Here is a 20,851-nt window from a genome sequence, read left to right on the forward strand (position 1 = left end):
AAAAAAAGGAATTTCTAGTGGAATTTGACCAGTAAGAGGGGGGGGAAATGCATAGTTGTTTTGAAGCATAACTCCCAACTGCTAAGAACAGAAATTCCTGGGGTGGGGTAGGGACTTTCTCTTAGAGCCCAAAGAAAAGGTGGCGGAGGTGAAATTCAGCACCAGTCTGAATCCTAGAATTGAGCAAGAGGAAAAGAAACGACAGGATCTAAGGAAGAAGGAAGAAAAGACTAGAATAAAAAGAGAAAAGGATGAAACAATTGGATCTTTCCTATCAAAGGAGGCTAGACAAATACTGGACAGCAGCATTTAAGAGAGACATGTGGAGTGTGTCAAGGAAGAACAAGGCACCCTAAGATTGTGTTTCTCAACGGTGGCCATTTTTAGACTGGTGGACTACCAACTCCCAGAGTTCTTTATCCAACATGGCTGGCTGGGGAGGTCTGGGAGTTGAAGTCCTCATGTCAACATGCCCAAGGCAGAGAAATACGGCCTTAAGCAGTCAGTGCTTAGTGTTGGACAGACCTTGGTCAATCCAGCTGTGATCTTTGACCGAGGAGCCAAGGAGTCTAGGCCGTCAATTCCGGCAAGTTGTTGCGTTGGTCCAAGAAATTGACAAGACGCATGGCAATGCCCAACAAGGAACCGAGGACATTCTTCCTTCTTGCCTTCTCACTAAGGCCTTGCTTCGTTCCACAATCAATGTTCCCGAGAATTGTTCCATTTTTACCATTCATCCTCTTGGCGGCGAGTCCTTAAATTCCTAGAGTCGCTCAAATTCAGGAAGAAAACAGGGGCAGCCACATCCTTCTGGCCTTCAAAACAAAACCGTTTTTTTTTAAAGAAAAAAAAAACAAAGCCAAGGAGAATACAGGGTGGCAGAAAAAAAATGACAAAATAATGGTAAGGAGGAAAAAAAAAAAGCACATCAGAGTACCTGATGTAAAAAGTTGCCAATCCCCCCCTTTTTTTTGTGGGAACAACCAGGCAAAAACTGTAGAGTTGGCGTTTCTGGTTTAATTTTCCCATCCTCTACAAGCAGGGAGACCAGTTAAAACGCCCCGGGAATCCTTCTCAGTTTTTGAATCGTGTTTGTTCACAGATGTGATTGAACTTCCTGAAATTAAAAACCCAAGAAGAGAAAAAGTTAGTTGGGGTTTTGGGTTGTTGTTTTTTTTGAATGTCACATGAAAGAGATTTTCAACAACGAAGAGCAGCTTGGCTTCCTAATTAATACCCCGGGACCTCCAAATATTTGGCACCTCTTAATTCGTTCCTTCAGTTCTAGACCCATTCTGAGCTCGGAATAATTTTGCTAAAACTGGAACAGCTGAAAATATTTTGCATACCACTCCTAGCGATTCTGGGTTGAATATCTACAGTCTGCAACAGCCAGGACAGTCTGCCAAGAGCTGCCAATAAATTTGATAGACGAGAAGAGAGAGAGAGGAGGGGGGATAGAGATAGGTAGGTAGGTAGGTAGGTAGGTAGATAGATAGACAGACAGACAGACAGACAGACAGACAGACAGACAGACAGATAGATAGATGAATAGAATAGAATAGATAGATGATAGACGATAGATATAGATAATATGATATAGAAGATAGATGATAGAGGAGATAGAGATAGATGATATAATTAGGATGGATAGAAAGAAAGATAGATGATATAGAAGATAGATGATAAAGATTAGATAGACAGACAGACAGATAGATAGACAGACAGACAGACAGACAGACAGACAGATAGATAGAAATAGAGATAGAGGAATTAGGATGAATAGAGGATATAGAAGATGAATGATAGAGAGGATAGAGATAAAAGATAGAGGGGATAGAAGTAGAAGATATATTTAGGATGGGTAGAAAGAAAGAAAGATGATATAGAAGATAGATGATAGAAGGGATAGGGATTAGATAGATAGATAGATAGATAGATAGATAGATAGATAGATAGAGATAATTAGGATGGATAGAAAGAAAGAAATGATAAAGATAGGTGATAGAGGGGATAGAGATAGATGATATAGATAAATTAGGATGGATAGAAAGAAAAATGATATAGAAGATAGACGATAGAGGGGATAGTGATAGATGATAGAGAGAGAAAGAGAAGAGAGTTTAGGATGGATAGAAAGAGATAGATAGATAGATAGATAGATAGATAGATAGATAGATAGATAGATAGATAGATAGATAGAGGAATTTAGGTACTAGACAGATAGACAGAAGAGAGATAAGCTTCACTCCATGCCCATCTATTTAATAAATTTGATAAATAAAATCTACTGATTTCAGGTGGATAAACAGATCAGCAACAGAATTCTATTCGGTCCAGACGAGAAAATTTTATCTCTTTTGCGCCTGCAAACTCTGAGCTTGAGAAGAGGCTCACTCACATAGCATGGTGGGCTTTCACCTGAGTACGACAGTTGCGACCCCAGTAACAGTCGGGACGGGATGTGATGGTGGCTGCAAGACAAAACAAACAAAAAACAAAAAAAAATCCCCCACAGAGTTCATACATGGCTGAGACCGATAAAAAAAACGCCCCCCAGGGGGAATGTGATCTTTGGTGGACTTGTGATAAAAGTAAAATAAGATCGGGGCCCAGATTTATTTGCAGGAGGTTCTCGAATGGAATCTCAAACGGAAACCAGAGATTTCTCTTTCAAGGACTACTGAACAAGGAACTTGGAAAAAAACAATCTGGAACGAGTTATGGGATATTGTTGACCACAGCAAGGGTTCTGCATGTGCAAAAAATGGGAAGGTGTGCTACAGCTGGTCCTTGATTTATAACCAGCAGCCGTCCCAAAGTTAAAACCCTGAAAAGCTTAAAGCTTACATCCCTGCATCCATGTGGAGAATGGGTAGTTGGGATAGACAAAATAAACTAAAACAAAACATTAAATAAAATGAATAGAATGGCGTTGGGGGAAAAAAAGGGGGGACTTACAAATAGGTCCTCGCGTTTGTGACCATAATAGCGTCCAACTCAATCAGAATAGAGATGGAAGGGACCGCAGAGGTCTTCTAGTCAACCCCCCCTGCTTAAGCAGGAGCTTCTTCAGCTCTGACAGGATAGAAAGTCCAGTTGCCCCCAGAAAGGGCACCTTTGGGACAGCCAGGGACTGGATGACTGAGAATCTCTAAAGACTTTTAGCTACAAAATTTGGGATGAACACCCTTTCAATGGTGTGGGAGTAGGAATGGATGTCCAGGGGGAAAAAGAATTGCAGACTACAGGAACCTTTTGCACCACTCGGGTGACCCTGAGGACACAGATAAACCCTCCAAGTGGCCTCAAGGACCCTCTAAAAGGATGTAAAGGACCAACTGCAAATGATCAAATATAAATCCTTCCCTTCCCCACCATCCAAGAAGCTTCTTGGATGAGAAGCAAAACATCTTCAAAGGAAAAATCCAGTTGCCTTTTGGAAAAAAAAAAAAAAATCACCTCTGGGCCAACCACGAGCGGGAGGACAGAGAATCTCTACAAACTTTTCTTTCTTTCGTCCTCTTCTTTTCCACACTTTTCCCTTTCCTGTTTTTCTTACTATTTGCTTTTGTATTATAATTATTATTATTTTGTTGGTATGTAATATCATAAAAAAAAGAAAGACTCCATCGCTCTGTGAGGGCCTCGCTCGTTCTCCTCCTACCTGGCAATTCTGGAACAGGAATAATCTGCCTGTACTGATAAGCGAGTTCTCGGAAAGTCCGCAGGCCGCAAAAATAACAGATCACTGTTTCTCCCGTGATTCGGTAATCTGAAAGGAGAAAATTGAGGATATTCTTTTGAGGAAGCCTGGCGAATAAAAGGATTATTGATATATTGGTAAGAAAAGTATTCACTGTAATTGTAAGTACATGAAATGTTTACCTAGTCGACACACGGTTGGAATGGAATGGAATTATTGTATATATAAAATTGAAAAAAAAAAAACTTTTTTGAAAAGGAAAGAAAGATTTACCTGATAAAATAAAAGTTCCTTTTTGAAGAGCCAGGAGGCTTTCATTCAGCATGTCTTTCCATGTCATCCCCCTAGATTGCAAGTAATCCTAGAAGAGAAGACAGGTTAAAATTAAAACTGTTCAAAAGAACTTCAAGTGGAGATTTGAAACTCCTTGGGAACATGCGAGAATAAAAGTGACCATCCCTAAAACAACAGAGTGGAGCTCGGGCGTTTTTTTTGTTTTTTGTTTTACAAAATGCTTATCTCAAAAAAACAACCCCCAAATTATCACCCTCAACCTTTTGCAAACTTGCCCATACCTTTAGAATATCTGATTCATAGTTATTGCCGTTAAGAACGCCGTCTAAACACTTGTCCCCAAGATTGAGTTCTGTTTAAAAAGGAAAAGGAAAAGAACATTTTGAGCACCCTGAAGAGGCTTGCAAGGTGTTTTACTGAATTAGGCAGGAGCTCTTAGGACTGAGCTGCAGTTTTCCCAAAGCAGATGCCGCCGGTGTATATTATAGCAATAGCACTTAGACTTATATATCGCTTTATAGTGCTTTAAAGCCCTCTCTAAGCCGTTTATAATGTCAGCCTATGGCCCCCAACCATCTGGGTCCTCATTTTATCCACCTCGGGAGGATGGAAGGCCGAGTCAACCTTGAGCCTGGTGGGATTTGAACTGCCAAATTGCAGTAGGAGTAGCTTGCAGTATTGCACTGCGCCACCAAGGCTCTATCCTATATTTTATATATATATTAATATATTTTATATATTTATTCATATATATATATTAATATATTCATATATATATTCATATATTTTATACACACACACACACACACACACACACACACACATATAAAATTCAGTTTTGTTCGGGTATTTTCCCATGTCATTGAAGTTTTGCTTTTAAAGTTGTAGCAATGTTTCGGCAGAATCTCATCTGCCATCATCAGGCTTCTGTATAGTGAATTGTATTGTATTGTATTGTGTATATTAAGGAACAGGGATTCTATTTACTTCATTTAGCCAGTTTTTATTTGTGGTAAAAACTTATTCGTGGAAGCTAACTGCCTCTTTGTTGTGGTTAGCTGGCAGCAGGTGTGGACGGCTGAGGGGAGCGAGGACTCAGATGAGGGGCCAGGACCATCAAGGAGTGGACTGCTGCCTTCAGAGATTGTGGGGGCCGGCAGCAGCAATGAGGAGGTTCCCGAGGAGCCTGTGCCAAGTGCGTGTGAGCACAGGATTGCTTGCAGGAAAGAGCAGCTGCAACAGCACGGGCGATTCGGGAGTAAGGCTGCAAGGTAATGGCCCCTCCTTCAAGAAGATAAAAGCCAGCTGTGAAGCGAACGTTCTTTGCAGGAAGCAAAGACGTTTTTAAACTCAGCCTCGTGGACATTACAGTATCTTAATTTGGTATTTGAAGACTCTTGTGTTGTGAAATATTTCTTATCTGTGATTCTTGGTAGCCTCGCACAGTTTTGGCGAGGTTTGTGCTTATCAATGTTCATTAGTTTGCAGCAGCCTTTTAACCGGGGATTCGTAAGACTCGTTAAAAGGTTTCTGTTCCCTTTGGTTCGTGTTTGTCTTACTGGAAAAGGGTTTGGTCAGAATGCTCTTGCAAAAGGCAGGCTTGCACCCCTAGGAGCGGAAGAATATCATAAGTGCCAATAAATTTCAACAGTTTGTGGTTTTTGCAAGTGGGGGAAGAGGGGGTGATTGCAAACAAGATCATACCACAGAATGGGGCTAAACAGCCCAGGCAGGATACGCGCACACATCCCCAGTACAGATGGCAGAAGGATTGCAGACAAATGGTACCTGTGAGCACGGAAAAGAAAAATATATAGATATCCTACTGGCACAATTCCCCCACCCACCCGGACTGAAAATATATTCAGTCATCAACATTTTTAGGTGGAACTAGAACTCGCAGTCTCCTGGTGATTGGCCCAGTATCACCTAGTCAGTTTTCATGCCTAAGGCAGGACTGGAACCAGAGGTGCTGAATTCAGCTGGTTCTGACCGGTTCTGGAGAACTGGTAGCAGAAATTTTGAGTAGTTTGGAGAACCGGCAAATCCCACCTCTGACTGGCCCCGCTCCCATCTATTCTCTGCCTCCCATCGAGTCCCAGCTGCTCAGCTGGGTCTTCTTTGGTTGCCCTGCCCAGGAGAATGGAGCTGGAAAGCAGGTTAGCATCAGGGCTCCGGCAGTTACTCCAATTAAATCATGAGCCTCGAGCCACACTCCCAAAACGAAAGAGGATTTATTTGAAGCTGCCATTCTACGTCCGGCACTAACCTGGGCGTAGCCAACTCCGAGATACATCATTCACTGCCGCCCTTGATCCTGCTTTTCCCCCCCGGCCCCTCTGGGTGTATCGCCCAACGAAAAACGTCCACAGCCAAGAGTCATCAATCATGTTCTCCAATTAGATTTTTTTTCGTGGCAGAACCTTTAGCTATCTAATCCATCTAGAGTTGACAGTTAGTGGGGTGGGGAAGAGAATGGGGATTTTGCAGGATCCTTCCCCTGCCCTGCCCACCAAGCCACGCCCACTGAGCCACGCCCACAGAACCACCAGTAAAAAAATTAGAATCCCACCACTGACCGGAATTCACCATCTCCTGGGGGATTGGCCCACAGTCACCCAACTGGCTTTTACTATGGCTAAGGCGGGACTAGAACCCACCATCCTTGGCTTTCCAGCCTGGTGCCTTAACCCCTAGACCTGGCTCTAACTAAAGATCTGACCACGGATGGAGTAGGAAGCGGGAGAAAAATGGCTTCTAGGAAGTTGGGCTGGCCAGCCATGGCGGTGTTCAAGACATCCGCTTCTCCTTCCATCGCTGGTCAGGTTGAAAGGCCCAAATGTCCCCCAGGAAAGCTCTCTTGCTTACACTGCTGTGGGGCGATGTTCGGGTTCTGTTCCCTTTCCGCTCTACGATCCGGCATGGGCTGGAAACAGCAAGTGCAGAAGATGTGGCTCCCTTGAGCTGGACAGACATATTCCTGGACTGCTGTGGGAGGAGAAATGACCACGAACAGGTTGTGCAAAACGGTTTCAGATCCAGCCGCTGATAAGCATTTCGCATCACATAGATTATCAGAGTTGGAAGGGACCTTGTGGGTCATCTGGTCCAACCCCCCGCCCAAGCAGGATGTCATGCCCCCATCAAAGTCTGAATCCGAGGAGGAAGACGAACAGCTGACAGGGAGCAGGAGAGTGGCTCCGTTGGCTGTGGAGGAAACCAAAGAGGAAGGGCAAAGTCAGGCTGGGCAGAGCAGGGGAGAGGTAGAACAAGGGAGAGGGGGTTCGGAGGAAGACCCAGGCCCACTCCCTCTTCATCCTAGGGCACGCAGGGAAGAACGAAGAAGGGAGCAATGTGGGTTGCATGGCTTACGAGGGAGGAGAGGGCCCTGATTCCCTTCACAAGGCACACCTGGGAATGGAGTTTAAAGGAGAGTCAAACACCTAGTGTTGGCTGCTGTTATCTGAGTTCCTGGCATCCTCCCAACTGGTTTGATTTACTGCCGTGTTACTTCACTTCTGGAACTCCTTATCTTGTTCTGCGGGATTTATTACCTTATCTTGCCTTGTTGGATTTGTAATTTGAAGTTTTCTGTTTACAACGTTCGGACTGAAGTATCTGCAGCCAAAGGCTGTTGCAGGTTAGTGGGTAAGTTTTTCTCCAGACCGGAGAGTAACCGGAACGTTGGGGGCAAAGTTGGAGCTAATAAAGGAACTCATACTTATTTATCTGGCTATGTTGCCTTTGTGCCACCCCCCCACCCCCCACACAGGAGACCCTACACCATTCCTGACAAATGGCATCCAATCTCCCCTTGAAAGCCTCCAGTGCTGAAGCTCCCAAGTTAGACTTGCCTCGCTGTTGCAGAAAGCTCACCTCCATTCTCTACTTCCAATGACTATTTCCAAGGATTGTGTGCAGCATTGGAGCACACAAATGCACACCAGCACAGCGCAATGTCAGAAATATTATGCAAAGTCAGAACAAACAGCACTAATTCATGTTTGAATGGTGCACCCAGTAGAAAAACCAGGATTTTTTCAGGGAAGCCAAGATCTTGGTATGCTTGTCAGAAATGCACAAGCCCCACCTCACCTTTCCAACCCCAGAAGAATACCTGGATGCTCTCACCTGTTGGGAAGCTGGAAGAAGTCGATGGGGAATCTCCAGGAACCTGCCCAGGTGCTGCATTTCCTTCCTGCTCGGGAAAGGTTAAAGGCAGGACGGTTTGCCGACGATAACCAGGACATTGCCGGCATAGGACATATGGCTGACTGCAAAAAAAAAAAAAGGAAAGTCACGTTCATGAAACTGACGAGGTAATTGCCACAAACTAAATTCTGATTCAGCCCAAATAGCCTCCAGTTGCCATTTGAGATTTGAGAACATCAGCCCGGTGTCAACTGAAGCTGGCCTGACTGAGGAGCCATCTTGGAGGCTTCAGTGTGTGCCACAACGGTGCTGAAGGATCAGGAGGCGGGGAAGACAGAGAGCTGGGGCTTTGTAGGCAAAACAAAACAGTTTCCCCTGAGAACCAAGGACATTCCCCCACAGGTGGCTGAAAAGAGGAGTCAAGTTTCCAAGCAACTGGACAGCACCTTGACTGGACCGTGGGACTGACTGACTGGGAAAGTGGGAATAACATTTACTTTTAATTAGGTGAAAAGCGCGGGAAACTTTAGAGTCGGTTTTCACCAGTCTGTGCCAATATGATCTCTTCAAATAAAACTGTGAGGAATCTACCTGCCTCGGAGTTCTGTTTGCTATGGGTGTTATTACCTGGAATGCGGACACCTGGGTTTTAAGGCTTTAACCAACTGAGACATATCCGCTACCCACATGATCTTTTTACCTAATATCAGAGGATTCACTGTCTACATCCGACAGATCCAGCAGGTCTTCTGAACTTCCTTCTTCATCTGAAAAGGACCTTCGCACCTTCGGCTGTAGCATGTCCTGAGTGATTTTGTTCCGGGCATCCATACTTCTAATATCTTCTTCGTTACGACACTTATCTAGAAAGATAAGAAAGAGACTTTTGTTATGGTCAAGATGCAGGCCAGAGAACTAACTGTTGCTTAGTCCCAAAGGTGCTTTTCGAAAAGGCAACTGGACTTTTGGTTTTTCCCTGAAGACGTTTTGCTTCTCATCCAAGAAGCTTCTTCGGTTTCTGACTGAAGGGTGGAAGATGGAAGGATTTATATTCCTTGCAGTCATCTGGTCATTAGTACTCTTCCTGAGGGCCGTTGGGGCTACTTGGAGGTTGTCTTCAGGGTCACCTGAATAGTACAAATGGGTGTGGAAACGTCTTGGAACTGCTGAAAGGACTGTGTTGTAAATGCAGAAGGCTCCACACCCATTTGCACTACTCAGGCAATTCTGAAAACACAGACAAATCTCCAAGTGGCCTCAATAACTCTCTAAAAGAATGCAAATGACTAGAATCTCTGTGTCAGATATAGATGGACCTTTAGCTATATAGTTTGGGATGAACCCCCTTTGGATGGTGTGGGAGTAAGAATGGATTTCCAGAGAAATAATTACCGACAACAGGAACCAGGAGCACTACTCATGGGACCTTGAAGACACGAACAAACCTCCAAGTGGCCTCAAGGACCCTCTAAAAGGATGCAAATGACTAGCTGTCTGCAAGGAATATCAATCCTTCCGTTCCCCATCATCCAGCCAGAGCTGAAGAAGCTTCTCGGATGAGAAGCAAAACATCTTCAAAGAAAAATAAGAAAGTCCAGTTGCCTCTTGAAAAAAAAAGCACTTTGGGGCCAACCGTGACCTGGATGACCGAGAACCTCCATAGACCACTGTCGCTTTGGATCTCAATGGCACTTCCTTGGGATTAAGTCCCAAAGCAGTTGAGCAATGTTCTGGTTTCGTGACCATTCGACGTTACAACAGCACTGAAAAAGTGGACTTACGACCATTTTTCACACTTACGACCACTGCAGCACCCCCAATCGTCCCGTGATCAAAACTCAGGTGCTTGGCAACTGACTCATATTTATGACCTGGGGTCATTTGATCACTTGCGACCTTCTTACGAACAAAATCAACGGGAAAGCCAGGTTCACTTAACGACGTTGCTTAACCTAACCACAATGATTCACTTCACAAAATGTGGTGAGAAAAAAATCGTAAAATGGGGAGCAAACCTCACTTAACAAATTTCTCAGAAAGTTTTTTTGGGGGGTGGGGGGAAGGGCTCAATTGTGGTCGTAACTCACGGACTACCTGTAGTCCATTCCCAAAGTATTCCCAATTTTCCTTTTTAAAAAAACGGACCCAGAGTGCCAATTATTGGGTTCATCGTTCGTCCACCCATCACCCTACATCCAAGCAATGTTGAATCGTTAACGACGAAAAAAAAATAAATAACCCGACTATTGTTAACGGCAAGAACGCTTGCAGAGATTCCACCTTCCTCACGTGCCTGGGTGTTGGATGAGATAGGCTTCTACCAAGTTGTTCAAAATGTGGTTTTTACAGATCCGTTCCACAGGACAGCGGCATGTCGGACAGAGGGAAGATCGCTCCATCCACCCTGAGTAGCAAGCAGCGCAGAAAGTGTGCATACAGGGCTGCAAACTAAAAACAGGAAGATATGGGGGCGGGGGGGGGAAGAAAAAGATGAATTGAAGGAGGACCTGATTGGTCAACAGTCTAATCCTTGCTGATCCAGTTCTACAGAGGAATGACTGAGTCTGTCATCTGCCCCTCTATAACAGTCTGGTTTGGTCTGCAACCTAACAGGACAGACACAGACTCCAGAGAGGAATTAGGACTGCAGACAAAAACAATGGCTACCAACCCGCCTTCCATTTCAGTCCTTGTATACCGCACGAGTCAAAAAGAGGGCTGTGAAAATATCTACAGACCCCACACATCTTGGACATATAAACTGTTTCAACTCCTTCCCTCAAAATGACACTATAGAGCGCTGCACACCAGAACAACTAGACACAAGGGGAGTTTTTTCCCCCGAAAGCCATCACTCTGCTAAACAACTAATTTCCTCAACACTGCCCAATTATTTACTAAGTCTGCATTACTATTATTATCAATCCTCTCATCGTTCCTATCGCCTCTCACCTCCCACTTGTGATTGTATGACTGTAACTTTGTCGCTTGTATCCTAACAATTTTTATTGACTATTTCTTTGTATGATTTGATTGCTTATTATACGCTATGACTATCATTAAGCGTTGTACCTGATGCTTCTTGACAAATGTATCTTTTCTTTTATGTACAATGAGAGCTTATGCACCAAGACAAATTCCTTGTGTGTCCAATCACACTTGGCCCATAAAGTCAGTCAGTCTGTCTGTGTCTGTCTGTCTGTCTGTCTGCCTTGGGAGACAGGAAGAAAATTTGCTGCCTCAGCTAGAAGACCGCTGTTTGTCTCCAAAGGTCATCCCTGTACACCATCAAAGCAAATCACCTATATTACAAAATTCAACTTTTTAACAAAAATTTGGGAAGTTAGCATTCACCGCTGATTCACATGTTAATCAAGGTTCACCTCATGGCCATGTATAATGGCTGTGCATCTAATTCTCACAATCAAAACACACGCATGGTTGAGAAGGTCTGGAACTTTGTCTTGTCCCAATCCATTTCAACTGGTGGCATCTTGGCCCAACACTTTAACCCACTACACCACACTGGCTCTCATGACGCGGATGACGTATAATTACGTGGTCGACCAGGAATGCCCACTGCATTGTCCACTGAAATGGGAAACTGATTGGCTGAGCCAGAAGGCCTGTTTCAGAATGTTCCATGGCTCATGCATGGAACTGACGCAACAAGGGAGAAGGGCTATGAAGTAGCCACAGAGCAAAGGAGCATTGGAACCCTTGGGTGGGAAAGTGGAGCTTGGGGGGAAAAAAAAGGCCCTACAGAAAGTGAGGCGAGGAACCTTAAGGGAGCGAAAAGCAGAAGGATTAAGGACCTCAACTGGACATATAGTCCAAGGGAAGAAAGAGAGGGATAACTGCCGATAGGATGGGAGTCCTCAAGGAGAAGAAAGAGTCAAAACAACCTGTGTGTGCAAATTTTAAACCTTGATTGGAAATTGAGAAGTTGTAGCATTCCAAATATGCCTGGGCTACTACCCCTAGCAGTCTTCTCCATTCAGCCTGCTTCTTCCAGACTCTGTGAGTGGTTCAGCAACGTTCAGAAATCACAGGTTGTTTTGCTTTAGACCTCAGTAAGCAGCATTTGGCTTCCTAAGCATTATGGTCACTAGGTGACTCACAGGTCCCTCCCAAGAAACATGAGTTTCACTTCTTGAGTTGAATCAACTCAACGCAACTCAATGCTTCTTGAGTTGAATCAACTCAACACATCTTCAGTTGAACCGACTCAACACTTCTCAAGATGTATCAACTCAATGCATCTTGAGTTGAATCAACTCAACACTGCTTGAGTTGAACCAACATTTGGCTCTTGGGCTTCAAGACGAAAATAGAGACAGGAGGGCAACCTTGTCTATTCTCAATACCATTCAATGGCTACACAGGTGAGGTATAACCAAGGTTCTCAACTGTCCTCCTGACAAAGACTACTTCTCTTTGAAGTTCTACTGGGGCGAAGCTGAGCTAGTTCAACCCTTTCCCTCCATCCAACCTTCTTCGCTTTATTTTTTTCCACCAGACATACTTTCTCCAGCTCATATGGATTTTTCTCTTTTCTTTTGGTCAACCTATGATCACCGTCCATCCATCTATACCTGACACAGTCATAAAGCAGTTCCTGGCAGATGATGCAGCTTAAGCTTTCTCCCATTTTGTCAGGCTTCATGGTTGCTGATTTGGCATCTCTGGGGTCAGGTCCCATCGCGTGTCCCTCTGGGGTGACCACCTGAAGGGCAGAGCTGGCTTCACCATCTGCAAGAGAGGTTCTTATGTCACATTGGGGAAGGCATGTAGAGGAAAGACAGCATGGAACCCAACACATTGTTGCTCAACAATCAAAAGGGGTTGAGTGTTGGCCACAGAAATGAGGGCAGCTCTTTAATGTTCACGTTCCCGGATTAATCAATGGAATAGCTTGTCTTCCAGATCTGTGGGGGCTCATAATTGGAGATTGTTCAAAATAGACTGGAAAACCATTTGACCGGGATGGTATAAGGTCTCCTGCCTTGAGCAGAACGTTGGGCTAGAAGACCTCCAAGATCCCAATGATTCTATGTTCCATGTTCTAAGGGTTGTGATCTTAGCTGCTGCTCAGAAGGTATCAAATCTCTCTCTCTGCAGAACTCAAAAATACTTCGTCCTATATACCAACCTCTTCTGATTTTCTTTCTAACGGGGTAGGGTAAATCATTTCCTTCCCTTCCCGAAAGCTGGAACATGGCTGTTTTCTCCGGGTCCCTCAAAGAAGCACCAGATGTTTCTGTATTTACAACAGGCTGACTGAGTTGAAGCAATGTCTCTGGTCCGGATGGTACCAATTTGATCAAAGCGGGTGCAAAAATTAAGGTGCAAGGCTGTGGTCCTGCAATCACGGAAAGAATTGAGGATCATGGTGAAGGATCTTTGGACACAACCAAATACTCTGGGGAGCAGGGGTCTCCACGCTTGACCACAATAAGGCTTCTGGGCTTCCAATCCCAGAATCCCCCAGTCAGCATTCTGGGAGCTGAAGCCCCTCCCATTTAGAGACCCCTGCTCTGGAGGAAGAGTTCCCTTTCTCTACTTTCTGAGCCAATCCCAACGGTGCTTTTTCAGGAGGCAACTGGACTTTGTTTTTTCTTTGAAGATGTTTTGCTTCTCCTCCAAGAAGCTTTTTCAGCTCTGACAGAACAGTGAGGAATGGAAGGATGAAGCCCCTTGGAATGGCGTGGAATGGATTTCCAGAGAAAAAAGATTGCAGACTACAGGAACAAGGAGCACCACTCAGGTGACCCTGAGGACACTGATAAACCTCCAAGTGGCCTCAGGAACTCTCTAAAAGGATGCCAATGACCCGCTGTCAGCAAGGAACATAAATCCTTCCATTTCCCGCCACCCCCCCCACATCCAGTCAGAGGTGAAGAAGCTTCTTTGATGAAAAGCAAAACGTCTTCAAAAGGAAAACAAGCCCAGTTGCCTCCTGAAAAAGCACCTTTGGGACAACTATGACCTGGATGACGGAGAATCTCTACAGACTTTTAGCTATACAGTTTGGGGTGAACACCGTTTGAATGGTGTGGGAGTAGGAACAGATTTCCAGAGGACAAAAATTGCAGACTACAGGAACAAGGAGCACCACTCAGGTGACCCCGAGGACACTGATAAACCTCCAAGTGGCCTCAAGAACTCTCTAAAAGGATGCAAATGACCATCTTTGGGACAACCATGACCTGGATGACGGAGAATCTCTACAGACTTCCCAAGCCAATCTTTGCCTTTCCATCCCTTTCTACCTCCAGCAATACTATGATCAACCCTTCAAAGGATGATTCAACCTTGGGCCAAAGAGGCTCAACCTTTACCAGCTACTGAAGGGTTCGCCTTCTCAGTGGATGTGGACTCAGTGGAAGAGGTAGGAACAATTTCGAAGAGGTTTGACGTCGAAGTGGATGGCTGCGGTTCTTCATAGCTTGTCCGAGAAGCTGGCAGTGGCAATGCTGTTGAGGTCCCATCATTGCTTTCTCTGGTGCTTGAGGTATCTTTGGTTGTGTGGCATGCACTGTCAACCTTGGCTTCTGGAGATGGAGAGAGAGTGACCTCAACAAAGGCCAGGAGAGCTTCAAGAAGCTGAAATGTTTCCTTGGTAGGTCCATGGCTCAATTCTTTCATGCTATTAGTCTTTACTCACCTCCTGGGTCACTAGCTCCATCCTTATTGGGGTGGAAAGATTCGTACAGGTATGCAACATCTGAAAGAAGAGAAGATGGTGGAGCTCAGCAGACCAAAGCAAGATAGCCCTCCTTATAGGTTGTGAGTGTTCCAACAGTGGAGGTTTTTAAGGAGAGATTGGACAACCATTTGCCTGAAATGGTATACGATCTCCTGCTTGAGTAGAGGGTTGGACTAGAAGACCTTCAAGGTCCCTTCCAACTCAGTTATTCCGTTATAAACTCTTACCAAGCAAATGAGTAAGTCTGATCATCCCGTTAAGCTCCAAAAGACCTTCATCCGAGCACCCCAAACCTCTGAAGGTCCCATAAACAGCCCTGATACAATAGTGTTGAACGGTAACCAAGAACTTGGTTAACTATCAACACTTCATGTTGAGCCAACATGGGTCAACGGTCAAAGGATGGGCAGACAAATTGGTACTCCCCTAGACCCTCTGGACTCCAACTCCCATTGACCACATTAACTGGGGCTGAGGAAGTGGGAGCTGAAATCCACATGCCTTAAAAGTTGCCAAAGTTGGAGGGGCCCTTTCCCTTATTGTATAAAGATGTTACAGGGGGTGGAATAAGACCCTCTTACTGTTTTCTGGATCGTATTTCCTGTAAACAATATAGATCACGTCCCCAGTTTGTAAAGGGCAGGTCTGTCTCTTCACCACTTTCTGTTTGTTGATCACTGTTCCATTCGTGCTGCAGAGGGAAGGTAAGAAATGCTATCAAGACAGAATATCTTTGTTGGCCGAGTGTGATTGGACACGCAGGGAATGTGTCTCCGGTGCAGAAGCTCTCATGGTCCACACAAGTTATAAGTGATAAATCATGACCATAATTGTCGTAAAGATGATAATGATTATCGTAAGATGGTCATCCAGTCTTCTTTTTACCGCAGCTGACCTAGGTTAATGTCGCTGCAGGTAGTCTTCAACTTACAACAGTTTGTTTAGTGGCTGTTCAAAGTTACAGAGGAACTTGATACAACAGTGGTGGGACTCATCTCCGTGTGTGTGTGTGAATCTGCCTACTGAGATGAGGTGGACCAATTGCTTTTGTGGTGTGGAGACAGTAACTTGGCCTTCAACACCCATAAGACCAAGGGGCTTATAGAAGGAACAGATCAGACTTTCATCAGCTGATCAGTGAAGACCAAGTGGACAGTTTTAAGTTTCTGGGTGTTACCCTAAAAGAGGACCTGGCCTGGGGTGCTCACGTTGCAGCCCTGGTCCAAAGGGCCCAGCAGAGATTAGACTACCTGAGACTTCTCAGAAAATAACAACTGAATGAAAAACTGCTGGTGACGTCCTCTTTTAGGGTAACACCCAGAAACTTAAAACTGGCCACTTGCTCCACTCGGTCTCCATTGATAAGCAAGGGCTGGATGTCTGATCTGTTCCTTCTATAGTCCACTATAAGCTCCTTGGTCTTATTAGTGTTGAGGACCAAGTTATTGTCTCCACATCACGAAAGCAACCGATCCACCTCATCTCGGTAGGCAGACACTCTCTCTCTCTCTCTCTCTCTCTCTCTCTCTCTCTCTCTCTCACACACACACACACACGGATGAGCAGCAGAAATGTTGGGTTCAAAATGGTGGCCATTAAGCCGAGGACTACCTGTATTAATACAAGGAAGCTCACCCAGCCAGCTCATTTCCAAAGAAAAATCAAGCCTTACAAGAGAGACACACAAGACACATTCGCTTTGACCCGAAGAACCACAGAAAAAGGATAAGAACAGGGCTGACCTGGTATCCTGTAGCAAAACCTGACCCGATTTTTCATCCATTATTATTTTACAGTGATAACCAGACACCAATTTATTGCCAGGGAAGGATAAGTCACAACCTTGGATGGAAAGAGAGAGAAGGGTAAAAAAAAAAAAGAACATTGCTAAGTTTGCTAATTTCACCCAAACATTCAACAAAGTCTCCTGCCATTTCTCCCCAATACCCCCAATTTTGCACATGATTTCATCACTGAAGTGCCGTGCGACGAGTGCAAGACTAGAGTTTGTAGCAAGAAAATATTGGATAAGGACAAAAAAAAAATGGACAGAAGAAATAATTAAACAACAAATTGAATTAAGAGCGGAGAGTTTTCTATTAGGTAAAATAATGGGAAAATATGATAAGAAAACAGAGTATTTAATTGCTGCGTTTATTAATGGCAGCAAGAATAACATGCACAAAATTGGAAAAACGATAGTATGCCACCAGAGGAAAATGTGATAAGAAAAATACTAGAGTGCGCCGAGATGGATAAATTTGACCATGGAGATAAAAAGAAGAAACGGATTATTATTGGACGTGGAATGTACTGTATGATTGGCTAAATAATAGATATAAAGTTGAATAGAAAAGAAGGCAATAAGATAATAAGATAAAAGATACAGTGGATAAAGATAAAGCAACCAAGAAAAGGGTATAGATCAGGGGTGTCCAATCTTGGCAACTTTAAGACTTGTGGACTTCAACTCCCAGAATTCCTCAGCCAGCTTTGCTTTGCTGGCTGAGGAATTCTGGGAGTTGAAGTCCACAAGTCTTAAAGTTGCCAAGGTTGGACACCCCTGGTATAGATAGTCAAGATTTATGTAAAAGTATGCATACTGTCACAAAAGCGTTGTAATGAATGGAAATGATTTTGCATGTAAGAACAATTGTTTAATAAAAGTTGTTTTATTAAAAAAAAAGACTAGAGTTTTGGACACCTTTCTTTCTGCCGACGGTCCACTCATTTTTCATCAGCAACACGTGGGGCTCAGCTTGTTCCACCCCCAACCGGATCAGCTTCCCCCAAGGTTGAGGTGTTCCGACGGGTTGTTCCTGCCCTCCGAGCTCCATGTGTTCCATTTGGACTTTTACATCTGCAAAAGGAAGGGAAGAAATACGCTGGACGCAAGAGAGGGGTGGGTTTTAACAACAGCTTTCACGCGGTTGAAAAGCTGAGCTATAGGAAGAGGGGGTGTTCCATTGTTTGTAAGCAGCCCAGAACCGTATATATGGGCGGGGCAAATATATGCACTTGAAACATAGGCATTTACATAGGTATTTCCCTTCTCAGAGCTACGTGTGGCTGGGAGTCTGAAGGTTCTGCGCAGGATCTTGCCAGTTCCTGGTTTTGCACACTTTAAAATATAAGAATTAGATTATCTCATATTTGCATGATACTGTCATATAGGCTAAAATTAATCTCACGACGGCATTTTTATCCTGCTTTTTATACAAAGACACAGATATATGCTCCACTCAAACACACCTAATGACATCTGTTTTCTCTACAAGCTTGAGAGAGGGCCCAGCTTTTAAAATATTTATACACGCACCCCCCACACACTCACGCACAACTCCCTGCACACATACCTATACAACACACGTTCGTCTGGGAAAAGAACGGATCCAGCTAAGGAAGCCCCGTCCCCCATAATCCTCAGCTGCATGGGCTCTTCCGCATTCCTTTGCACATTTGCGCACTTGTCTCCTTCCCTTTGCATGTGTGTGTGTGTGTGTGTGTGTGTGTGTGTGTGACTAATAATGGATGAAAAATGACTTTGCTAAGGAAGCCCCGTCCCCATGTTGGCTCTTCCACTTCCCTTTGCACATTTGCACATTAATCCCTTCCTTTTGCAAAAATGCTTGGGAAAAGAAATGACTTTGATAAGGAAGTTCCATCCTCATATTCCTCAGCTGCACTGGCTCTTCTGCATCCCTTTACACATTTGCACACTCATCTCCTTCCCTTTGCACACACACACACACACACACACACACTTGGGAAAAGAAATGACTTTGATAAGGAAGTTCCACCCTCATATTCCTAAGCTGCACTGGCTCTTCTGCATCCCTTTGCACATTTGCACACTCGTCTCCTACCCTTTGCACATTTTGCGTGCGCGTGCACACGTGCGTGTGTGCACGCACACACACACACACACACACACACACACACACACACGCGCGCTTGGGAAAAGAAATGACTTCAATAAGGAAGTTCCATCCTTATATTCCTCAGCTGCACTGGCTCTTCCGCATCCCTTTGCACACTTGTCTCCTTCCCTTTGCACATTTCGCACACACACACGCTTGGGAAAAGAAATGTCTCTGCCAAGGAAGACCTCTCAGCTGCGCTGGCTCTTCCCCATCCCTCTGCACACTTGCACACTCGTCCGCCTTGCACACGCTTGCACGCCCTCCCAGCTACCTGAACCGCCTTCTGCAAGCCCAGCTTGGCCCCCTTTCCAGGCAGGGGGTTCTGGGAGTGGGCTGGCCTCCCCCTCCTCCCCCCCAGCCTCTTTCAGCCCCTTGGGGGGGGGTGTCTCCCTCCTCCCCCCCTCCCCTCCCCTCCAGGGCCTCCCTGACCCGCAAGCCCCCGCTGGCTGTGCATGCTGGGACCTGTAGTCCTGCCCCACAGGGAAGGCGGGGGCGGCCGGTCGGAGCCTCCCTCCGGCGTCTTCCGCGTTGGGAGCGCGGCCAAAGAGCAGCCCGAGGGAGCCGCGCCGGGCCCCGCCGCTCACGCCCCACTCCAGCCGCCCGGGAAGCCGCCGCCGCCGCCGCTGTCAACAGACCCGGCCAGCCCTCAGCTGATCCGAAGGGGCGGGGCCTGGGGCGGGGACTCGGCGCTCATTGGCCGGCAGGGCTGCGTGGCGCCGCGGGGGCGGGGAAAGGAAGCGGCGGCAGCGGCAGTCGTGCGCGAGGCGGCGGCTAGAGCGTCCCGCGAGGGCCATGGAGAGGACGCTAGAGCGGCGTTCTTTGGTCAAAGACATGTGCATCTATTTTATATATATATATATCTTTTATATAAACAGATGTACGCATGTGTATATGTGTATACACACACATATATATACACGTTTTCATATACACACACATGTATATATGTCTATATGTCTATATATGTATGTATGTATGTGTATATATATTCATAAAAATGTATGTGTGTATACGTATGTATATATATGCATACATATACACACATATACATACACACATTTTATGAATTAAACCATTGTAATATACATGCAAAGTAGGATTATATAATACAAATACAATCATTCATATATTGTATACTGTATAATATATTCAAATGGGTGATAGATATAATAAAATATATATCTTATACAGTATGTTATATCTGATAAATTGTGAGTATGTTCACATAGCATTTAGATAACTATATCAATCCCCAAGAATTAGAAATCACATTTGTGTACCATAGTAGCATTTTCTAATAACATAATCACATGAAATACAGCTATACGCTCAAATGCACTAACCTATTCAAAATGCCACTCCAGCCCAATGCTTCCAGTTCTCAAGGATAGAGCAAAAAAGAAACCACCATTCACCAATCCCAACTAGGATTAGCAAGGCAGGCTTCTTATATAAATACAAATTAAGAGTCCGGTCTCCCTTGTTCCCTCATTGGCTGTGAAAATTAAAAGGAGGGGCTTGGAATGAAAACAGCTGCTGGCTATTGCCAAGGTTAATTATTGGGGCCAAAAAAAAAAGGGAATGAATGGAAGAATCCAGGCAGCTAAACATTGAAACGTTTTATGACCCAACCAGGAGACATCTGATGGGTCAGAAGGGAGTGGTGTGCTGTTCCAGTGGCTTGCCCTATCTGTGTTGGTGGGAGAGTTCTAGGTGGCTCCAGTAAAGGACACCCTGATCAAGAAATCACCAAGACCACTCCCACCAATACTGGTGCCACTGGAACAGACTTTTGCAAGAGATGACAGTGGTTAAACTCCTTTTCTTTTTAAGCCAAGAAAACCACAGGGATCAAAAAACGTAAAACTTGACATGTACATGGGAAATGTATCTATTGAAGAGTCAACAACAAATTGACGGCACATAAACAATTCATTTTGTAGCATTGTAAAGATGGAGAGATTTCTCTTTTGAAAAATACCAGAAGATATTGAAGACCTTGAAGGACGATCCAAAACCAGGAGTAAGACTCCTCTCCAAATTTTATTCTTGAAGAAAAATAAAGAA

The 20,851-nt window shown here is 44.7% G+C and overlaps 1 protein-coding gene across 3 annotated transcripts; it reads right to left on the reverse strand.

The window, feature by feature from the left end:
- CHFR (checkpoint with forkhead and ring finger domains) lies at positions 1-19,441 on the reverse strand. Of its 3 annotated transcripts, none has more exons than XM_087913404.1 (18): positions 19,247-19,441; positions 17,566-17,721; positions 16,604-16,703; positions 15,443-15,552; positions 14,820-14,879; positions 14,494-14,706; positions 13,305-13,514; positions 12,748-12,904; positions 10,446-10,600; positions 8,853-9,015; positions 8,132-8,274; positions 6,869-6,988; positions 5,705-5,788; positions 4,282-4,352; positions 3,980-4,067; positions 3,668-3,775; positions 2,402-2,474; positions 1-1,117 (listed from the first exon to the last, which is right to left on the reverse strand). In XM_087913404.1, exons 2-18 carry the CDS (start codon positions 17,705-17,707, stop codon positions 1,075-1,077), a joined length of 2,040 nt encoding a protein of 679 aa, XP_087769530.1. In that variant the 5' UTR covers positions 17,708-17,721; positions 19,247-19,441; the 3' UTR covers positions 1-1,074. The 3 variants fall into 3 exon arrangements, with proteins under 3 accessions (XP_087769530.1, XP_087769528.1, XP_087769529.1); XM_087913402.1 differs by having other exon boundaries at positions 6,869-7,207; XM_087913403.1 differs by having other exon boundaries at positions 6,869-6,985; positions 19,247-19,421.
- Between the last annotated feature and the right edge of the window lie 1,410 nt (positions 19,442-20,851).

This window comes from Pseudonaja textilis, chromosome 15, assembly GCF_049901715.1.
Source record: "Pseudonaja textilis isolate UNSWEBS1 chromosome 15, rPseTex1.2, whole genome shotgun sequence".
Classification (NCBI taxonomy): domain Eukaryota; kingdom Metazoa; phylum Chordata; class Lepidosauria; order Squamata; family Elapidae; genus Pseudonaja; species Pseudonaja textilis.